We start from the raw sequence: 19113 nt of genomic DNA, 5'->3' as shown, positions 1-19113 counted from the left end.
CATGACACTTGATAGAGGGTCTCTCCCCACCGCCGCTTGATTATTAGCATGGCAAGGCCATTTTTACCATAGGATCTCAAAGCAAGGAATTTTAACAGTAATCATATTTACTCCAGTTTATTAAATATTCCACAAGAAGTTGGATAATAAGAAAAGATTTTTAAATTTTTTTATAGTTTTAGCTTTTTCAGTAAAAATTGTGAATATAATTTTTTTTCTTAATCCTTCAAAATTTGAACTTTATAAAGTCCAGGTTGACATTTTAAGTATCAAAAAAGATTATAATCTCTCACTTTAAAGCATTTATTAATTGCACAGTTCTAGTAGATTAATCAAAATAGAGTTTCTAGGTTTCTTTGTGAATGTAAATGAACTCTAGTCCTCTCTGTGGGCCCTCTTTAACGCTCTCTGTGGTATTATGTGTCTCCCTCCTCCCACCCCCCAATACACTGCATCCTGCTTCGCTTCCCCCATGGAAGAACACACATTCACAGTCTTGCCTGAAGTCCTTTCTGGAACGTCATGGGCTGTCTTTGTTGTGGATCTGGATGGCAGAACTAGGTGATGGCCGGGAAAGTAATCAGAAGCTTCAGGAAGAGGTCAGTTCACATTCAGCTGACCTGCTTGTTTCTTAAAACCACTATATTTATTATTTAGGTTGAGGGTATTGTGATAATATCAGTGATAATGAATTTAGCACTATATTTACCACTCATATTAAATAATTACATCATTTTATCATCCCAATATCATTCCTATAACTGTAACTTTACATACACCTTGCTGGAAGTGAGTTTGCCCAGTGGTTTTCCCTGTGGTATCTTTTAAAGCTTAGTACTACATAGTTGGGAACTGCAAGAGCAAGATATACTAGTATCATAGTTAAGTGAAAGATCCAGTGTGTTGCTAAAACCATAATTTTAAAAAGATAGGAAACCATATGGAACTTAAATTCTGGGGTTCTAAAAAGTTATGAAGAGCTGAATTCTGGATGACAAGAGTAAGAACATTTTGAGGAGTAAATTGTTTTAAAAGATCTAAATAGATGTTCATTGACAGTGTCGTTAGTGGAATTGTTATATTTATACCGTCCCGTGAAATACACAATATTTTCTAACTTGGTTTAAATGTAGTTCTTTTTAATCATAAGTGCTAATATAATCCCCAGGTCATTTAATAATATACTTTTAAAAACAAAGACGTGAGTGGGCAAATGAGTGATTGTCTTGCCTCCATCCTTCTCCCAGGAGATTCAGCAATAAGTAGGAGTTGGGGAAGCCTTGGAGTTTCTGTAGAACTACACTGGGGGAGTACTTTGGAAGAAATTATTGGATTTCAGAGTGTGGGGTGGGGGTGGTTATCTCAGAATGAAGAGAGTGTCTCTCTTTGCTAGACAGCTGTTTGTCAAAGGCTAAGGAGGTTAAGTAATATCTGCATTTTTTGTTTGTATGCAAGACATTTAAATATATATTGTTGCTTAGTTCCCAAGCCTTTATCACAGTCACTTGGGAAACTTTTTAGAAAAACATACCCAGAATGAGGTCCAGTAGTGTTTATATTTTTAAAAAATCTACCTGGGTTTGAGAACTACTGGTAGAGAATATTAATTAAATTAGTCCTATTTGATGTGTGAGCAGTCACCTGCTCCACATTTTATTCTTGCTGGTCAGGCTTATTAAAACACTTTTCTGGGACTTAGCTGGCGGTCCAGTGGTTGAGACTCTGAGCTTCCACTGCAGGGGGCACGGATTTGATCCCTGGTTGGGGAACTAAGATCCCATATGCCTCGTGGTGCAGCCAAAAAAATAAAAAATCAAACACTTTTCCTTCCATACTAGAGGAAAGTAATATTATGACATTTAAATCCATCTGTGGTTACAAGATTTAGGTCTTAATTTAATAAGACAGTAAAAAAAAAACACTGTTTCTACAGAATTGATCTGAGTCCCATGGAGAGGCTTGAAAAGTCAGCTGTACAAAGTGATGTTTGTTTTTTTTTAAATTATGTTTAATCAGATTATAAAGACTTTGGAACATTTACCCATTCCTACTAAAAATATGTTGGAGGAAAGCAAAGTACTTCCTATTATTCAACGTTGGTCTCAAACCAAGACTGCTGTCCCTCAGCTGAGTGAAGGAGATGGGTATTCTAGCGAGAATACATCACGTGCTCACACACCGCTCAACACACCTGATCCTTCCACCAAGCTGAGCATAGAAGCTGATACAGACACCCCCAAGAAGCTAATGTTTCGCAGACTTAAAATTATAAGTGAAAATAGCATGGACAGTGCGATCTCTGATGCTACCAGTGAGCTAGAAGGCAAGGATGGCAAAGAGGACCTTGACCAGTTAGAAAACGTCCCTATAGAAGAAGAGGAAGAGTTACAGTCACAACAGCTACTCACACAACAGCTGCCTGAATCTAAAGTTGATAGTGAAATTGCTGTGGAGGCCATTAAGCTACCCACATCTGAACCAGAGGCTGACACTGAAATAGAGCCTAAAGAGAGCAATGGCACAAAACTAGACGAACCTATTGCTGAGGAAACACCATCCCAAGATGAAGAGGAGGGTGTATCTGATGTGGAGAGTGAGAGGAGCCAGGAACAGCCAGATAAAACAGTAGATATAAGTGATTTGGCCACCAAGCTCCTGGACAGTTGGAAAGACCTAAAGGTAAGAAAACATTTCTGTTCATTTTAACCTGAATTACCCAGGTTTAGAGTTCTATAAACCTTCAGTCGAATTACCTACTTTTCTAGCTATTTGTATTTTTGAAAAATGGAATACTATCTCTCTGTCAGCTAATTATAAATATCTTTATAAATAAATAATGTCTTTTAAACCTTGGCCAGAGATACCAGCCAAACTAATATACAAACATCCCCCTTTTCCTTGTTTACAAAAGTATATCACAACAGTAAATTCAGTCATTCAAGTGGTCTTTACATTAAAAACAAAAATCCTTTTAGTAACAAATATGGATTCTACATTTGAGTCTATGTAAGAAAAAAATGAATGTTTAAAATAATTGGAAATTAATTTATTGGATTAACTAGAAATTAATTAAAAATAAAATTAATTGGAAGCCAAGGTAATTTTGCAACTTCTCATCAATAATGATTGAACATATAAAGCTATAGAATCATGCTTGTTAGCTTGGTGGAATGTCTCATGACAAAAAAAACCCCAAAACAAACTATTGAACATAAATATCTGTTCCAGTAAAACAACATTATATGGAGCTAGTTCCTACTCAGTTTTATTGTTGTTTCTGAAATAGGCCTACTTTTAAATGCCTATTTTTCTGGCCAGAAGATGTTATCGAGAGGAAAAATATAGAGTTCTGGAACCCTTACATCTAATACTTGCATAATCACTTGTTAAAGTATATAGCATGATGTGCAGGGTTTTCTTTGCAGAGAACCCAGTCTGGGTCTTGGATAAACACAGAAGTGAATAACAGGATGAGCCTAGGAGAGATGTGGCAAATTCTGATTGTAAGTGGGATCCTGGGATCCAGGTCTTGAGGACCCTGTGGGAACAGGTTACTACCTAGCCTCTGTTTTTCTGTCCCTCCTTTCTTGCGCCAGAGGTGAAGCAACCAGATAAACCAAGAATACAGATTTGCAGCAAAATGGACACCTGAGTCTTCTCTGTTCCCAATTATGACTACAAAGCTCACCCATTATATTCTACCATTTGACCCATAGGGAATTATCCTTATACTGAGCAGAATGAGTGTAGTCGGTTGGTTGTGCACTGTGCTTATTTTTGCATTTGTAATTTACTGTGTTGAGACCCTGTTTTAAGTATGGTGTGGTTTCAGCTCTCATTTACCCATTTGAGCTCTTACTCATGCTACTCTTTGATCACCTACAGTTCAGCATAAACTCAGCCTTATTATTTGAAATCTGACCTTTTTATAAATATAAAAGGAAAGATTCAGAGTAAATCTGTTTATTACACAACATGTGAATGCAGGAACTGGAGTTGCAATTAATTGAAAGAGCTGCTGGGACAGTCATTTGTGTGAACCTTTATTTAAGGCTGCTTTGTGAGGGCACAGGAGTCCCTGGACGAAGTCCCTCTTGTGTTTGGAGACTGCTAGTAGAGCCTGTACTATGATTGGCTCAGTAAGGAAGGTGGAAATGGAGACAGGCACTCAGGTGAAGGTAGAAAAGACCTTACAGACATAGTTTCATAGAGAGGGGGATTGTAGACCTAGTAGTTCACTTTTGCCTGAGAAGGCTCTGGTTGACGTAATTAAAAAAAAAAAAAAAGACATAATCATCTTAATTTCTTAAAAACCTGTCTCTTCTTGAAATCTGGAATAAGTAAATGTTTTTGTTTCTCTGTATGGTAGTTTTTTTTTATTATAATTGTAATGATATAAATTATTCTCTGGAATATCCTTAACTCAATTAGATATAACTGGTACTTTAAACTCACACTCCAGACATAAATGTTTTTGAGTCCTACACAATTATTTCTTCCCTTGCTTGTCCTCTTCACTCCTATCTGAAAGATCGAAGTGGTTGCACAGTACTGTGTAGACTGATGATCCTCTTGACTTGAGGTTTAAAATTTTATTTGTACCTAAAATATATTCTTCTTAACGTTCATACTTTGGATTTATCCCAATTCTTAGCATCAAGGAAGTTATTAAATAAAATCCTCCTTCCTCAAACTTTATAGTTTGCTCTGGAATCATTACCCATCTAGAATTGCATTACTGAGAAATGTTTTTGCTTGCCTGAACTGTGATGTTTTGTTATGCATTGGTGCTGGGGTTCTTATTCATCTATCATTCTAATTAACATTCACCATGGTTCTAATTTCAAAACCGGTTATAGTTGTCCTTAAAAAATATACTTCAGCTAGGGAACCCATAATTTGAACATGTTTTAGAGAAACACCTTGACTTGATGTGATTACTATATATCCATCCTATTCCCGGCATTGAAAGAGTTAACTACTTCTGTCTGACTTCCACCTGTGTGTTCAAGTAGATGTTGGCAGAAAAGAAAATATGTTATTCAACCAACTTTTATTAAGCACCTGTTGCCAAGCATGTGTTAGTTGCTGATGTTAATTTCAAGATTATACTAAAAAGCATTGATCTAAGATTGTGGTTATGTTAGCCACTCCAAGCTTCCCTGACCTTCCTGGGCCACTGTAACATTGCTGGACATGTGTTCCACTTGTCCTTTCTACATACTGGATGGAGTGAAGAACTGAAAGAGGTTGCTTCAGATTTCTTAATCTTGATTTTGCTGTGAAGGCAGACTATAGGGATCATCAGTAAATGAAAGAGGGTGGGAGGGAAGGGAATGAAGCTTCATGAATTACTCTTTGTCCTCCCAGATCTGATGATGATCCCCCTTGTAACTTGAACCATTTCCATCTAGCTTCTCAGGGCAGCAAGGAGCTTGTTAACATCACCAGCTGACCATGTGTCTCCTTTTCTCAACTCCATTTTCAACTTCGTGCTGAAGAAAAACAAGAACCTAGCGTGCATTCTGTGAAGAAAACAGGAAGATGGTTGGGAAGTTGGATGATGCATGAAAAATATAATAGGTGAAAAGAGGACAGAGGTGGTTAACTCACTGGCACCGGCGTTATTTTGGTGCGTCCATTGCCGACAATGGATGTCGTTCTGGGAAAATCCCGACTCCTGGCGAGAAAGGATTAAGTGAGCTACTTTTTCTATACCTCTATACACAGGACCACTGCCTTGGCTCCACAAGGCTTACACATTTTTGACTCCTAAAGTAGACCTCAACAAGAAACATCACTTAGCACATTGCTACACATGAGCATGTATTCATTTTCACATGCAAATTAACTGGGCTACATTTTCAGCAGGGACATGTGCATATATTTCTGTTTGTAAAAGGAATTACTGTACATCACCCCTCATGCTGAAAATATACCCGACACTTCACAGGGCAAAACAGCTGGTTATAAGTGATGATTAATTATAAACTTGACTGGAAAATCTTCATTTGGATCATGAGAAGAAGAGGTAAGGTTCCCATGAATTTGGCAGTTTCAGTTGCATTTAAACAGCTGAGAGATTGTGATGGCTAGTGATTCCAGAGCCTCTCTTATAAACAGTTAGGTTACAGGATGTGTGTCTCCTTATAGTGAAGTCTGAATAGTTATAGTTACATCTGGATTAGATGATTTAGGGACATTTTGTACATGTGATAAGTTGGACTTTTCTTAAGAACCATCCTTATTATCTTTTTCATCTTTATCTCAAGACATTATCTTTAATTAAACATATTATTTTCCTAGAAAGTTAAGCATTGAACTCTACAGAAGTTTTAAATAATTCAGAGTTACCCAACTGAAAAGTTTTGAGTCTGGGGAAACTCCCTGGCGGTCCAGTGGTTAGGACTCCATGCTTCCACTGCTGGGGACCTGGGTTCAATCCCTGGTCGGGCACTAAGATCCCAAAAGCTGCGTGGTCAAAAAAAATAAAACAAGTTTTGAGTCACTGCTTGGAATTTCGGTTCCTAACTAATATGTGAAATCTGCTATGCAACATTTCAAAATGAAATAATGTGCCCTGAATTTCTGTAATAAATTTCAAAATCCTTAGTAGACATTATTCTGTATCCAAAAGAATCAGTATTACTTACCCTTTTGTTTAAAATACAAAATTGCCCCCAAAGAGCACTATTTTAGGTACCACTACATTGAATTTTTGTAATAAGAATCTCATCTGATAAAAGGCAAACACGGTCTAAAACTTATTAGTAGCCTGGTTTCTTTATTATCAGATAATACTTTCATCTAAATTATGGGGTGGCCTAATCTGCCCCGCTGCCTTTTTTCGTAAATGAAGTTTTGCGGGGAGCCCAGCCAAGTTCGTTCATTTACATACGTCTGTGGCTGCTTTTGCACTGCACTGGTAGAGTTGAGTAGTTGCATCAGACTGGATGGCCAACAAAGCCTAAAATATTTATTGCTTTGTCCTTTACAGAAAAAGTTTGCCAACACCTAATCTAAATGATAAAGTACAGAATCTGGCTGCTCTAAACATTCTGATTTTGAATGAAGTCATTTTGACACTTTATTCTTTTGGGTGAGCTCTTAATTCTGTTTCCCTAGAGACATGATGACCATGTTTCCATACCCCATGAAGTTACTTTTAAAAAAAAAAAGAAGTCTTGACTCTGTTTAGGAAAAGTGACTTTAAGTGATTTGGATATTGGACTATCTGAGAAGTGGGAGAGTATATACATTATAGAATTACTGGGCTAGAAGACACCTGTAAGGAATGTCGTTCTTCCCTCAGGACCATGATCAAGTTAGTCGGAAACTTAAGAGACTTGTAGAGTACAGATAAGTTGGTATAATCTAGTTTTATATATAACCATAATGAAAATATATAAATTTTCCTTCTTAATGTTCTTTTGATTTTGATGTAATTTCAGACTTACAGGAAAACTGCAAGAATACTGTTCTTTATGTATTCTTCATGTAATACACATCCAGTGACAGATGTATGTTAAAAACAGTAAAAATTCCTCTAAACCCTTCATCCAGATTCCCCAGTGTTAACATTTTACCAAATTTACCTTAACATTTTCTCTTAATTTCTTTTTAACTTTTAAAGAATAAGTTACAGATATCATGCCCACCGCGCCTAGTTATTTTTAGTGTGTATTTCCTAAAAACAAGGACATTCTTCTTTATGACTTCAGTGTACTTATCAAAATCAGCAAATTACAGTGACACAATACTATTAATCTGTTAAACAGACCTCATTCAGATTTTGCCAGTTGTGCACATAATGTTCTCTATAGAAAAAAGAAAATTTCTGATCCAGAATCTAACCTGAGATCAAGCGTTAAATTGAGTTGTATCTCTTTAGTATCCTTTAATCTGGAATAGTTAGTTCCTCAGTCTTTGGCTTTTATAAACGTCACATTTTTGAATATTTTTAAATTTTTTAGAATATTCCTCAATTTGGGTTTGTCTGAAGTTCTGTTTGGAATGTTCATTTATCCCATTACTGGCATTGTCAACTTCAGTCACTTGGTTAAGTTGGTGTCTGCCAGGTTTCTCCAATGTAAAGTTACTATTTTCCCCTTTATAATTAAAGAGTATAATATAGGAGCACCTTTGGAAATAATAAATACTCTTTTTTGTGAAATTTAGCCATCCAGTGAATTTGCCTGAATCTTGTACAACTATGATTGTTAACAAATGGTGATTTTCTAATCCATAATTCCTTTTTCTGTATTTCTATACAGTGGTAGCAGTCTTAACAGGTTATTAAAATTACTTGCTTAGATGCTTGTTTCTCCTCACAGGACCATGAGATCTTCAAGGGCAGCGACCATTCCTTAATCGTTGGTAGTAAGAGTTACTTTTATCATGGTATCTTTTTAGTAATGGTTGTAATAAGTTACCACTTAATAATAGTGAATGACTACTCTGTGCCCCCTACAATGTGTGCTACATTCAGTATCCAGAGTAATCTTTTTGGAAATATACATCTGTTCATGTCAAAGTCCTATTTAAAACTTTTAAATGGTTCCTCATTACATTGTTTAGTTAAATCCATTTTTCTTAACAAGGCTTGGATACCATGGCATAATCTGGTCCTTATTTATGTATGCATTTTCACCTCAAGAGTTTCTGGCCTACCAGAGGGACAGTGCTACTGTTCTCTCTCTCTCTCACACACACACACAAACACACACACACACTCTCTCTCTCTCTCATTGACTTGTTTCTGAGAAGACTTTCTTTTGTTTAGATGTCTCTTCTCATTTAAGTTTCATCCCTTCCCCTGAAAACCATTCCTGTTCCTCCAAGACAGAGTATTCTGCCTTTTCTATATGCTCCCATAACATCCTTTCCAATCATAGCAGATAACATTTCATAATTGTACATTGTGCAGAGGCAGAGACTGTGTCTGTCTTGGTCACTTGAGTCTCCCCAGGGCACAGTGAAAGCGTACTATGTAGTTTGGCACTTCATAAATATTTGAATGATGAAGTGAAGAAGGTCCTTCTTTTTCCATGGTACCACACTGCTGCTATTTTTTTTTTAATTTATATTTTAATTTTTTGGCCGCACACCATGGCATGTGGCATCTTCCTTGACCAGGGACCGAACCCACGCCCCTTGCAGTGTAAGCATGGGAGTCTTAACCACTGGACCACCAGCGAAGTCCCGATTCTTCTTGAATCCATAATGTGTATATTTTATTTGATAGGTGGTCAGAAAATACTTGAATGAGTGTCATGTAATCTTTACAACCCTGTGAAGTAAGTGGTGGTGTTTCTATCAGCTGTAAAAGGGAAACAAACAGGCCCATGAGTTTGTAACTTAACTTTAAATGACATAGCTGAAAATTATCTTCTGATTTAAATCCTATGTTCTTTCCATTCCTTTTTCTGATCCAGCAAATAGTGATTGCTACGTCCTTGCTAGACAGTTCATGCAATTATGTATCTTTGCTGAATACTTTTCAGACTTCTCTCAATCTGTTTCTGTTTTAATAACTGTAATAAGTTCAAATTCATTCTTAAATCATAGAAATTATCATTTTAGTGTTTTGTTCAAGTATCTTTTTTTCCTTAATGCTGCAGAGATCAACCTGTGATCCATGATTGAATTTCAAGGGATTTTCAGAACGCTTGAAATCATATATAAAACTGTGGGGTTTTCTGGGGCAAGGGTCCACAAATATGAGCAGTTTCTCAAACAGGGGTGTGTATATATGTGGGTTGGGAAAAGAACAAATTGTGGTCCAAAAAGTGTTTTCTGGATGGTCTTAGCTGCAGTGTTGTATTGACTAGTGCAACATATAGCTTCAGTGAAGTCTCTTGGAGGGCTGTGGTGATTTTTAAGTTTTAATTAGAAAAATTATAGAGGAGGTAAATTTGAAAGTGTAAAAGAAAATCTTAGATTTGGAATTAACTTGCCTAGAAAACAGAAATCTGAAATTTGAGAAACATTTAATCATCATGACCTTGATTATTCTTCAGTGATTACTTACCAGCATAAAACTTTAATTTTTCTACACACGTTTTACTAATGGGCTGGGGAGGCCTTGAAAGCAGGCTCATGTGTCAGGTGTTCGCCTTGTGCTTCAGTACTAGTGGAAGCCCGGCACATTTTAGATCCGTGTTGAATAAAACCAAGTGTTGTTAAGGTAGATTTTTTGAATTAGAGTCAAGGTGGGTAAGGCTAGAGAAGGAGGAAGTTCAGGGAACAAGTTTAAACTGAATGGCAGGGACTTCCCTGGTAGCGCAGTGGTTAAGAATCTACCCACAAATGCAGGGGAGACGGGTTCAAGCCCTGGTCTGGGAAGATCCCACTTGCTGCAGAACAACGAAGCCCGTGCGCCACAACTACTGAGCCTGCACTCTGGAGCCCTCAAGCCACAACTACTGAGCCCGCGTGCCACAACTTCTGAAGCCCACACGCCTGGAGCCCGTGCTCCACAACAAGGGAAGCCACTGCAGTGAGAAGCCCACGCACCATGACGAAAAGTAGCCCCCACTTGCTGCAACTAGAGAAAGCCTGGGCACAGCAACGAAGACCCAGTGTGGCCAAAAATAAATAAATAAATTTATTTTTAAAAAAGAGAGAGGAATGGAATATTACCAGTGCCCTGGATGCCTTCCTTTAAAAATTAAAATTAAACAATGTCAGTGAACTAGGAAAGCTTTTTAAGGTATGGTACTTGCTAAATAGCAGCATTTAGAAGTTGCCTTGGGAATCCCCATGTTCCTTAGGCCTTTGCCTGAGACTTTACAGCCCCTCATTCTGTACCTTGAATGCAATCACAATGCACAGAAGTCTTTTGGTACTGTGTCTAGGGCTGCTTCTGAGGCATGTTACCTTTTCTTTTAATTTTTAAAATAGACCATTACTGCGCACGACAAAATTCAAAAGGCAACATTTCACTCCTAACCCTGCCCCGTGTCCTGTTCCCTGGAGGCAACCAATAAAACTAGTTTGTTGTGAGCGTTCTAGAGATAATTTGTGCATATTATGTGTATATATTTTGCCTTTTTTACAAAGCTGGCACCACTGTTTAGCTCCTTTTTACTTAATATATTGTAAAGATTATTTCATACCAGTTTATGAAGAATTTATTTTTCATAACTGCATAGTATTTTATTGTATAAATATGCCATGATCAGTTTATCATAATCATACATTAATCAGTCTTCTATTTTGGCCATTTAGGTTGATTCCTTTCTTTAGCTTAGCAGCAAGTAACTTTTTGAACATATTCACATATGTGGGATATACATGTTGGATAAATTACTAAAAGTTGTGTATCTGAGTCAGTCTGTGTTATTTGTAATTTTGATAGGTACTGCCAAATCTCTCTTCATAGCTGTACCAGTTTAACTCTCATCAGCAATGTTTATGTGTAAGAGTGCCTGTTTCACTACACCCTGGCCAACACAGGTGTTGTCTAACTTTATGTTGGTCAGACTGATAGGCAAAAATGGAATATTGTTATAGTTTTAATTTGCATTTCTCTTATGCATGAAGTATTGAATATATTTACGTTTATATTTCCTATTGTAAGAACTATGTCCATATCCTTTGCCCATTTTTCTGAGTGGCTGAAAACTGAAATTGGATCTTATTATCTTTTGTTTGTTGGGAGCCCAGCTGTCTGAAGTTAGAGTGTTTATTCAGGGGTTTAAAAGAATAAATAAAATTATTCTACTCCTTTTTCCCCTTACTCTCCCTTCTTCCGCCCCTCTCATGTGTGTGATTTTATAAAACTTCCAGACATGTGTATTATCTTCTAAGTTATTTTTCCAGTCAAATCTCAGGACCTCTGTGACCTAATGGAGATACCCCTGCTCCCACTTTTTGTAGTACAATTTATGAGATAAAATCATAGACTCTTAACACTTTACAGGGGTATGATGATCGAGGTACATACAGCTCTTCCTTCTATTAAAGGAAGCTAAATCCGGGTTATAGAACCATTACCACTGAAAGCATTTCACAGAATTATGCTGAGGGAAAAGGAGCCTAGGGTATTTACATATCAGTATTTGCCCAGTAATTTCTTTCTTTCTTTCTTTTTCTTTTTTTTCTTTTTAAGCTTAGAGTGGTATAGGGCCATAGACGTTGAAGTTATATGTTGTATGTTCATTTTTTAAATTTTGTTGTTGTTAATCAAGAAAATGGATCTTTAAAATCTTTATGCTAGTATATAGAATTATGAATCAGGTTCCAAGACAGTCATATATTACCCAAAGATGTGCTTTTATTTCTCTAGATCAAGGGTTGGCAGTTTTTTTCTGTAAAAGGTCAGATAGTAAATATTAAAATACTTAAATTTAAAATGTGACTGTGAGGCCTCAGTCTCTTCCACCCTTCTTCTTCCCTTCTTTCTGCCTTTTTCTTCCCCTTCCTTTTTCTTCTTCCCTCCCCTTTTCTCCCTCTAAAAATGTAAAAAACCATTCTTAGCTGGGGTTGAAGGGGCACTTAAAGAACCAGGCTGCAGGTCAGACTTTAGGGTGTAGTTTGCTGACCCCTGCACTGGTGTGTGGAATTGTGAATCAGGTTTCTTTACAGTCTGATATTACCCAGATATAAGTGTTTTAATATCCTTAGCCTAAATGACTAACAGAATTGATTTAACCATGTATTTTCCAAGATGATTTGTCTGTAAGCCATACGGTTTCAATGGGAACCAGATGAGCTTAGTTTTTTCTGTTGTCATTTTTTGGCTGCACCGCACAGCTTGCTAGATCTTAGTCCCCCCACCAGGGATTGAACCCAGGGCATGGCAGTGAAAGTGTCAAGTCTTAACCACTGGACTGCCAGGGAATTCCCAAGTTTATTTATTATCATTTTATTTTTCTAAGTTCTTACCTCTTTTTCTAGATTTTCAGTGTTCAGTAAATTCACGTAAATATTTGGTTCCTTTGCTTCTAACCCTGAAACTTCACAAATACCTGAAAATCCTGGGAAAAAGGATTTTTTTAAAATGGGGTTTAAAGTGGGGTTTTAAAAAATCTTCTAATACATTCAGTTATCTTGGAGAAGCTTATCTCTCACATGTAACTAAATACATAAACATTCATATATACATATACACACGTATATAGTATTCTCAGTATCTTCAGTTTCAAAATTGCTTAGAGAAACAAAAATTATGACAAAAAACATTAGTGAACTGAACACTTAAAAAAATTCTTATTCAAAGGTCCCTTCTCAGTTAACATCAGTATGTATCATTGTCCAATGGGTTATTTTCTTTTTCAGCCAGTCTCACTGTTATAAAAGTTGGCAGACCTATTATGAAATAAAAACGCACTGATTTCATAAAGTCAGTAAAAATAATATTGAAGAAGTTGGAAAGGAAATATATAAGACCACTAGTGTACTAGAAGCATTTTCAGAAAAAGTAATGAAAAGATTCTGAGATACTCCTGGGAAAAGAATGTTGCATCATGTTATCAGTTAATTATTTGGAAAAAGTATACCAAAAAATGTCAACAATTGACTCATCTTTTGGGGGGGAGAGTTGGTGAAGTTTTGTCTCATGTATTGATTTTGGGATTACAAATTAATGTTAGTGAGTTGGTGAATTTGCAGATACAGGATCTCTGAATAATGAGGATAAATGGAATCATGAAATCTGTGGCTTTTTGTGTCTGGCTGCTTTTACTTAGCATAGTGTTTTCAGGCTTTATCCATGTTGTAGTATGTATCAGTAGTTAATTACACTTTATAGCTGAATAATACTCCATTGTATGGATATCATTTTCTACATATTGTTATATGAGCCAATATGAAATTGGGCGGGGGGGGGGATGGATAAACACAGATGCAGAATTGCTAGGTCATAGTCTTTGTTTCTTATTTGATGCTCTTTGCCTTTTTAATGAAAGGTATTTTATGTTTCTTTAATTCTGGAAAACTCTTCATTATTTCTCAAAAAAGTTCCTTCTCTCCTAGAATTCCTTTTACTTGGAGTTGGCACTTTAACTTCTAGCCTCCATATCGCATAACTTTGCTTTCACATTTTCTTTCTGTCCCTTCCTGCTTTTTATCGCCTCTTCCAGCTGTAAAAATGGCACCTTGCTCAGAGTCTCTTTCTCTCTTTTGTTCTTAGTCTTGCTGTCATTTAGGAATAAAGATTTGTTTGACACATACGCTACACAATTTTATCTGTACTTGCTAATAACAAGGAAAAATAGTCTTAGTTGTAAAAAGTAAATGTTATTACAGAATATATAATCTGATCTGTATATAATAAAAGGTAAAAAATTATACTCTCATTGTAAATTATTTTGTTCTCAAAGTCTTGTTTAGCTAAAGAACAGTCTACATCAGTGTTAAATTTTTACACTTTCCAGAAAAAGTATTGTTTTGTAATTTTGTTTTAATCCTGTTTTTTTCTACAGTCTATTCTATTTGAGTCTATTCTATATCATTTGAGATGTGTTAAAAATGTGCTGGAGTACTTTGCCAACAAACTTCCAATGAGTACTTTTTGAGACTGTTGGAAGAAAACATCCCAGTTTAGACCGATTTAGTGTGACCTATTAGCAGTAGGTAACTTTTTCAAGTGTTGTTTGTTTTTTTAACTAAAAATGGGTAGTATAAAAACCATATAATTAAAAGTAAACTTTTTTTTTCCCATAAGAGAATCTGTTTACTCAGAATCTATTTACTGTACTTTAAATATAATCTAACTGCTTTTGGGGAATCATGATTCACATGCAATAAAGACAAAAACATCGAACTCATAGCTATATAATATTTCTTGAGTTAAAATGGTCCTTTGTTTTAGTATCTACATTCCTTTCTTTTCTCCCCAGCTTTATTGTGATATAACTGATATTTAACATTGTGTAAGGTTAACGTGTACACCTGTTGATTTGATACACATATATATTGCAAACTGGTTACCACCGTAGTGTTAGCTAACACTTGCATTATTACCATTTCTTTTTTTTGGGGAGAATATTAAAGATCTATTCTCTTGGCAACTTTCAAGTATATAGTACAGTATTATTAACTGTATCACTATACTGTACATTAGATCCCCGGAACTTACTCATCTTATAATTGGAAGTTTGTAACTCTGACCAAGTTTGTAACTCTACCTCCCTTCACCCCTGTTTTAGTCTCTGTTTCTATGAGTTCAGCTATTTTGGATTACATGTAATAAGTGATATTGTACAGTGTTTGTCTTTCTCTGTCTTATTTCATTTAGCATAATACCCTCAGGGTCTATCCATGTCACAAGTGGCAAGGTGCCCTTCTTTCTCCTGATTGAATGATATCCATTGTATACATATACCATAGCTTCTCTATCCATTCATCTCTTGATGAACACTTAGGTTGTTTCTGTATTTTGGCTATTGTGAATAATGCTGCAGTGAACATGGGAGTCAGGCATCTCTTTGAGATCTGCCTTTCATTTTGTTTGGATACATACCCAGAAGTGAGATTGCTGGCAGTTGTTTATTAAGAAATGGAAAACTTACAGTATGAATCAGGTATAAAGACTTTCCACCTTTTAATTTCATTTTCCTTCAAGTCAGTCTGTTTTTCTCTATGTACCTTCTCTCTTGGCAATCTCTGACAGTAACACTATATATCGATTGTTTTCTTAAGGTTTTCCCAGATTGTGGATCTCTTGCTTTAGCCTATTTCCTGAATTTTAGGTCTATATTTTCGGCTTTCTCTCTCCTTTTTTTAAAAAATAAATTTATTTACTTATTTATTTTTGGCTGCATTGGGTCTTCGTTGCTGTGCATGGGCTTTGTCTACTTGTGGTGAGCAGGGGCTACTCTTTGTTACAGTGCGCGGGCTTCCCATTGCGGTGGCTTCTCTTGCAGAGCACAGGCTCTAGGTGCACGGGCTTCACTAGTTGTGACACGTGGGCTCAGTACGTGTGGCTTGTGGGCTCTAGAGCGCAGGCTCAGTAGTTGTGGCACACGGGCTTAGTTGCTCTGTGTCATGTGGGGTCTTCCCAGACCAGGGCTTGAACCTGTGTCCCCTGAATTGGCAGGCGGACTCTTAACCACTGCACCACCAGGGAAGTCCCTTCAGGCTTCTCTTGGCTCTCTCCTCCACTTGCCCTTCAGACTCAAGCTCATAATCTTGTTTTATAAGCTAATTCTTCGTCTTTGGTGTACATTTCTGTTAATATCTTCATCATTTTCCAAGTAATCCATAGTCAAAACATGTACCCCTTTTGTAAAAAATTTATATTGCTAATTATAGCAGTTGCTTTAAAAACACTTTCTAGATAACTAAACTTTTCAGTTAGGAACAGTATTGTTGGAAGACAACTTTTTTTGAAATTCTGACAGGTTAGAATGACATCTTCAGATCTTTTGCAGGTGTTATTTTAAATAGCCACCACTGCCTAGTTATTTGCACAGAAGTAGAGCTTGGACACTTGATCTATTTTGAATGCCCCGTTGTTGAATTTGTATACATATATTTATTAATCTATGCCTATATCATCTAAATGCTGGGTAATTCATTTACAGTAACTTTCGAAAGATTTTCCATCACTCTGTCAGGAATTATTGTTAGGTCTTATAAATTATTATACCTAGTATGGTGCAAGGTACACTGTAGACAATTTATGAGATGTATTTCACACAATCTAGAATCTTGAATTTTAGGCCCTCCACATTGGAGTGTCTTTAACATTCTCCTGGTAGACAAAATTTTGAGACCTTATAACTCTGAAAAATACCTTTATTCTATTCTTGTTTGGCAAATCATATAATTACCATTTGGAAATAGATTTTCCTTCAAAATGTTCAAGATGTCATTGCATCATTTTCCAGCTTACAGTGTTGCTATTTTGATACCATTTCGACTCCTTTGTTGTGGGAGGTGCTCTGAGCCCTCTCTATCTGGTGACTTAATATGTCAGTTCTAAAAAATTTTCTTTTTTTTTTTTTTTAATACTTTCTTACCCTGCTTTTTTTAATACTTTTCTCTCTCCCTGCTTTCTGGCTACCTGTTAGGAGATGTAGGACTTCTGACTCTTATCCTCTAATTTTATTTTGTTAATCTCCCATTTAGATAAAGGATTAGTGTGAATGAAGGCAACTCAGATAGCAGTTTCAGCAATGGATTCTGTGCCATGCGGGTGTGACATTATTCCAAACAGATTTTCATATCATGTAGGCTAACACTATTGCTGTTTATTCACAAGACAGAATGATCCTGAGAAATGTTACAGTAATCTTTATAGGGCTGCTTCCTTCTTACTTTTTGTTGTTGTGGGACTTTGGAAAAATTCTGTTGCATTTCAGGGCCTCAAAGTAGATAATCTTAGTTTCCAGCTTAAATTTTGTATACAGCTTTGACAATATGAAGAGGAGGAAGTTAGTAATTCCAAGTGCTTAGGTGCATGTTGATAGAACTTCCCCATAGTGTTAGGCATACTCTAATAGTCAGTAGCTCTTGGTCACTAATCAGTAGTAATCAGCCATTTTGTGAACATCAGAATACTTAAAATTTTTATTTATTTATTTATTTACTTATTTATTTTGGCTGCACTGGATCTTCCTTGCGGTGTGCGAACTTCTTAGTTGTGGCATGCATGCAGGCTCTAGTTCCCCAACCAGGGATCGAACCCGGGCCCCCTGCATTGGGAGCACAGAGTCTTACCCATTGGACCACCAGGGAAGTCCCTGAATCCTTTTTTTAAAATTGAAGTATGTTTGACTTACAATATTAGTTTCATGTGTACAACTCAGTGATCAGAATACATTTTCTAGTTAGCAGTTGCTCTAAACTTTTGAATGGAATTAAGAATGTATCTTTGAGAAGCATTTCCTTGGTATATTAACCGCCACCATAGAATGGGTCCCAAACTTGAGGTCTGTAATAAATTGCTATAAATGTTTGTAATGAATACTTGTAATGCTGAGACCTTCTGCAAAAGAAACTAAATAAGTTAAAATTGTGTAATTCTTAGTTGACTCAGATATCATCCTCGATATATCTATTCTGAGCACCCTTCATGAATGAACTCTTTTGGAGTACCTAGGTTTACAGAGTACCTAATGCAACAGTCATTTTCAAACTTTTAAAATTAGCAGAATACCTGTTTTTCTCTATAATGTGGGTAGGTGCTGATAAGTGGCGTTCTTTTTCCCGAGATTGTTAACCCCTCCAAGAGGCGGATAGAGAAGTCAGAGCTAAAAGTGTTGAGTCCTTCTTCTCTTTATCCCTGATTCATACCCACAGGTAGACATTGAATTAGACAACTCCAGGCATCCCTCAGAGGAATAGATTAGAATGTATCCTCTCTACAGGCAGAAGCAGCCCAAGAGGAGAAAGAGCCCAGATGGCTCTGAGCTGATGACAGACATACATAGTTCTTTCTCTCAAATTCTCCCTTGTGAGGAAGGAATGAGTGAGGGCTGTTAAGAGAAGCCAGTAATTCAGTGATGTCCACTTTCTCTGGACATCAGAATCATCTGGGGAACTTCTAAAAAATACAGGTGCCTAGGACCCATTCCCAGAATTTTAGATTCAATTTGTTTTGGATAGTGTATCTATAAAAGTTGCCTGGAGTGGTTTAATTCTGCAGCCAGAATTGAGAATCCCAGCTGTAGTGGAAGTTCTACTTAGAAAAGGCTAGGGGGATGGTGGATGTTACCTACATTTGTGGATAAATCCCCAAAATGGTAGTCCTTCCCAGAATAATGCCACTGTGTCATCTGGTACAGATGATAAAAGGCATCATAACCTTGGGCAGGTTGCTAAACTTTTTAAGTAAGTTTTCCCATTTGTAAAATGGAGATAGCAACCTCATAGTGTTGTTTTGAAATTCAAATAAGATAATGCATTCATACAGATTGCCCTGCGTCTGTAAAGTCCACATTGGCATTTTTACTGGCAGCTGAATATTACATCTTGAACTTCCCTCAGTTGTGACATGTGGGTTATTTCATTTTCCACAAATGCTGCTAGAACCAAAAATTGTGTGGAAAGATTTTTCTTAGAGTACATTTCCTAAAAAATGGGATTACCAGGTCATATAGGTGTGGTCAGTATTATGAGATTACTCTGAAGGAAGGGTTTTATATGATGTACCATTGAGAATGT

General features: G+C 36.6%; 1 protein-coding gene across 5 annotated transcripts in view; it reads left to right on the top strand.

Moving 5' to 3' along the window:
* The window catches only part of SETD2 (SET domain containing 2, histone lysine methyltransferase), an 84266-nt gene that overhangs the window by 29432 nt on the left and 35721 nt on the right, over positions 1–19113 (top strand). For 2 of the 5 annotated variants that reach the window (XM_024751375.1, XM_024751376.1), the window contains exons 10-11: positions 480–599; positions 2017–2679. In XM_024751375.1, the coding sequence (XP_024607143.1) occupies positions 480–599; positions 2017–2679 (783 nt within the window). Of the gene's footprint in view, positions 1–479; positions 600–2016; positions 2680–5414; positions 5699–19113 lie in introns of all 5 variants that reach the window. The other 3 variants (XR_003003969.1, XR_003003970.1, XR_003003971.1) reach the window with 3 other exon arrangements.

Source organism: Neophocaena asiaeorientalis, unplaced genomic scaffold (genome assembly GCF_003031525.2).
Source record: "Neophocaena asiaeorientalis asiaeorientalis breed wild unplaced genomic scaffold, Neophocaena_asiaeorientalis_V1.1 scaffold221, whole genome shotgun sequence".
Taxonomy (NCBI): domain Eukaryota; kingdom Metazoa; phylum Chordata; class Mammalia; order Artiodactyla; family Phocoenidae; genus Neophocaena; species Neophocaena asiaeorientalis.
The sequence above is the reverse complement of the archived record's forward strand: the minus strand, read 5'-3'. Positions and strand labels throughout refer to the sequence as shown.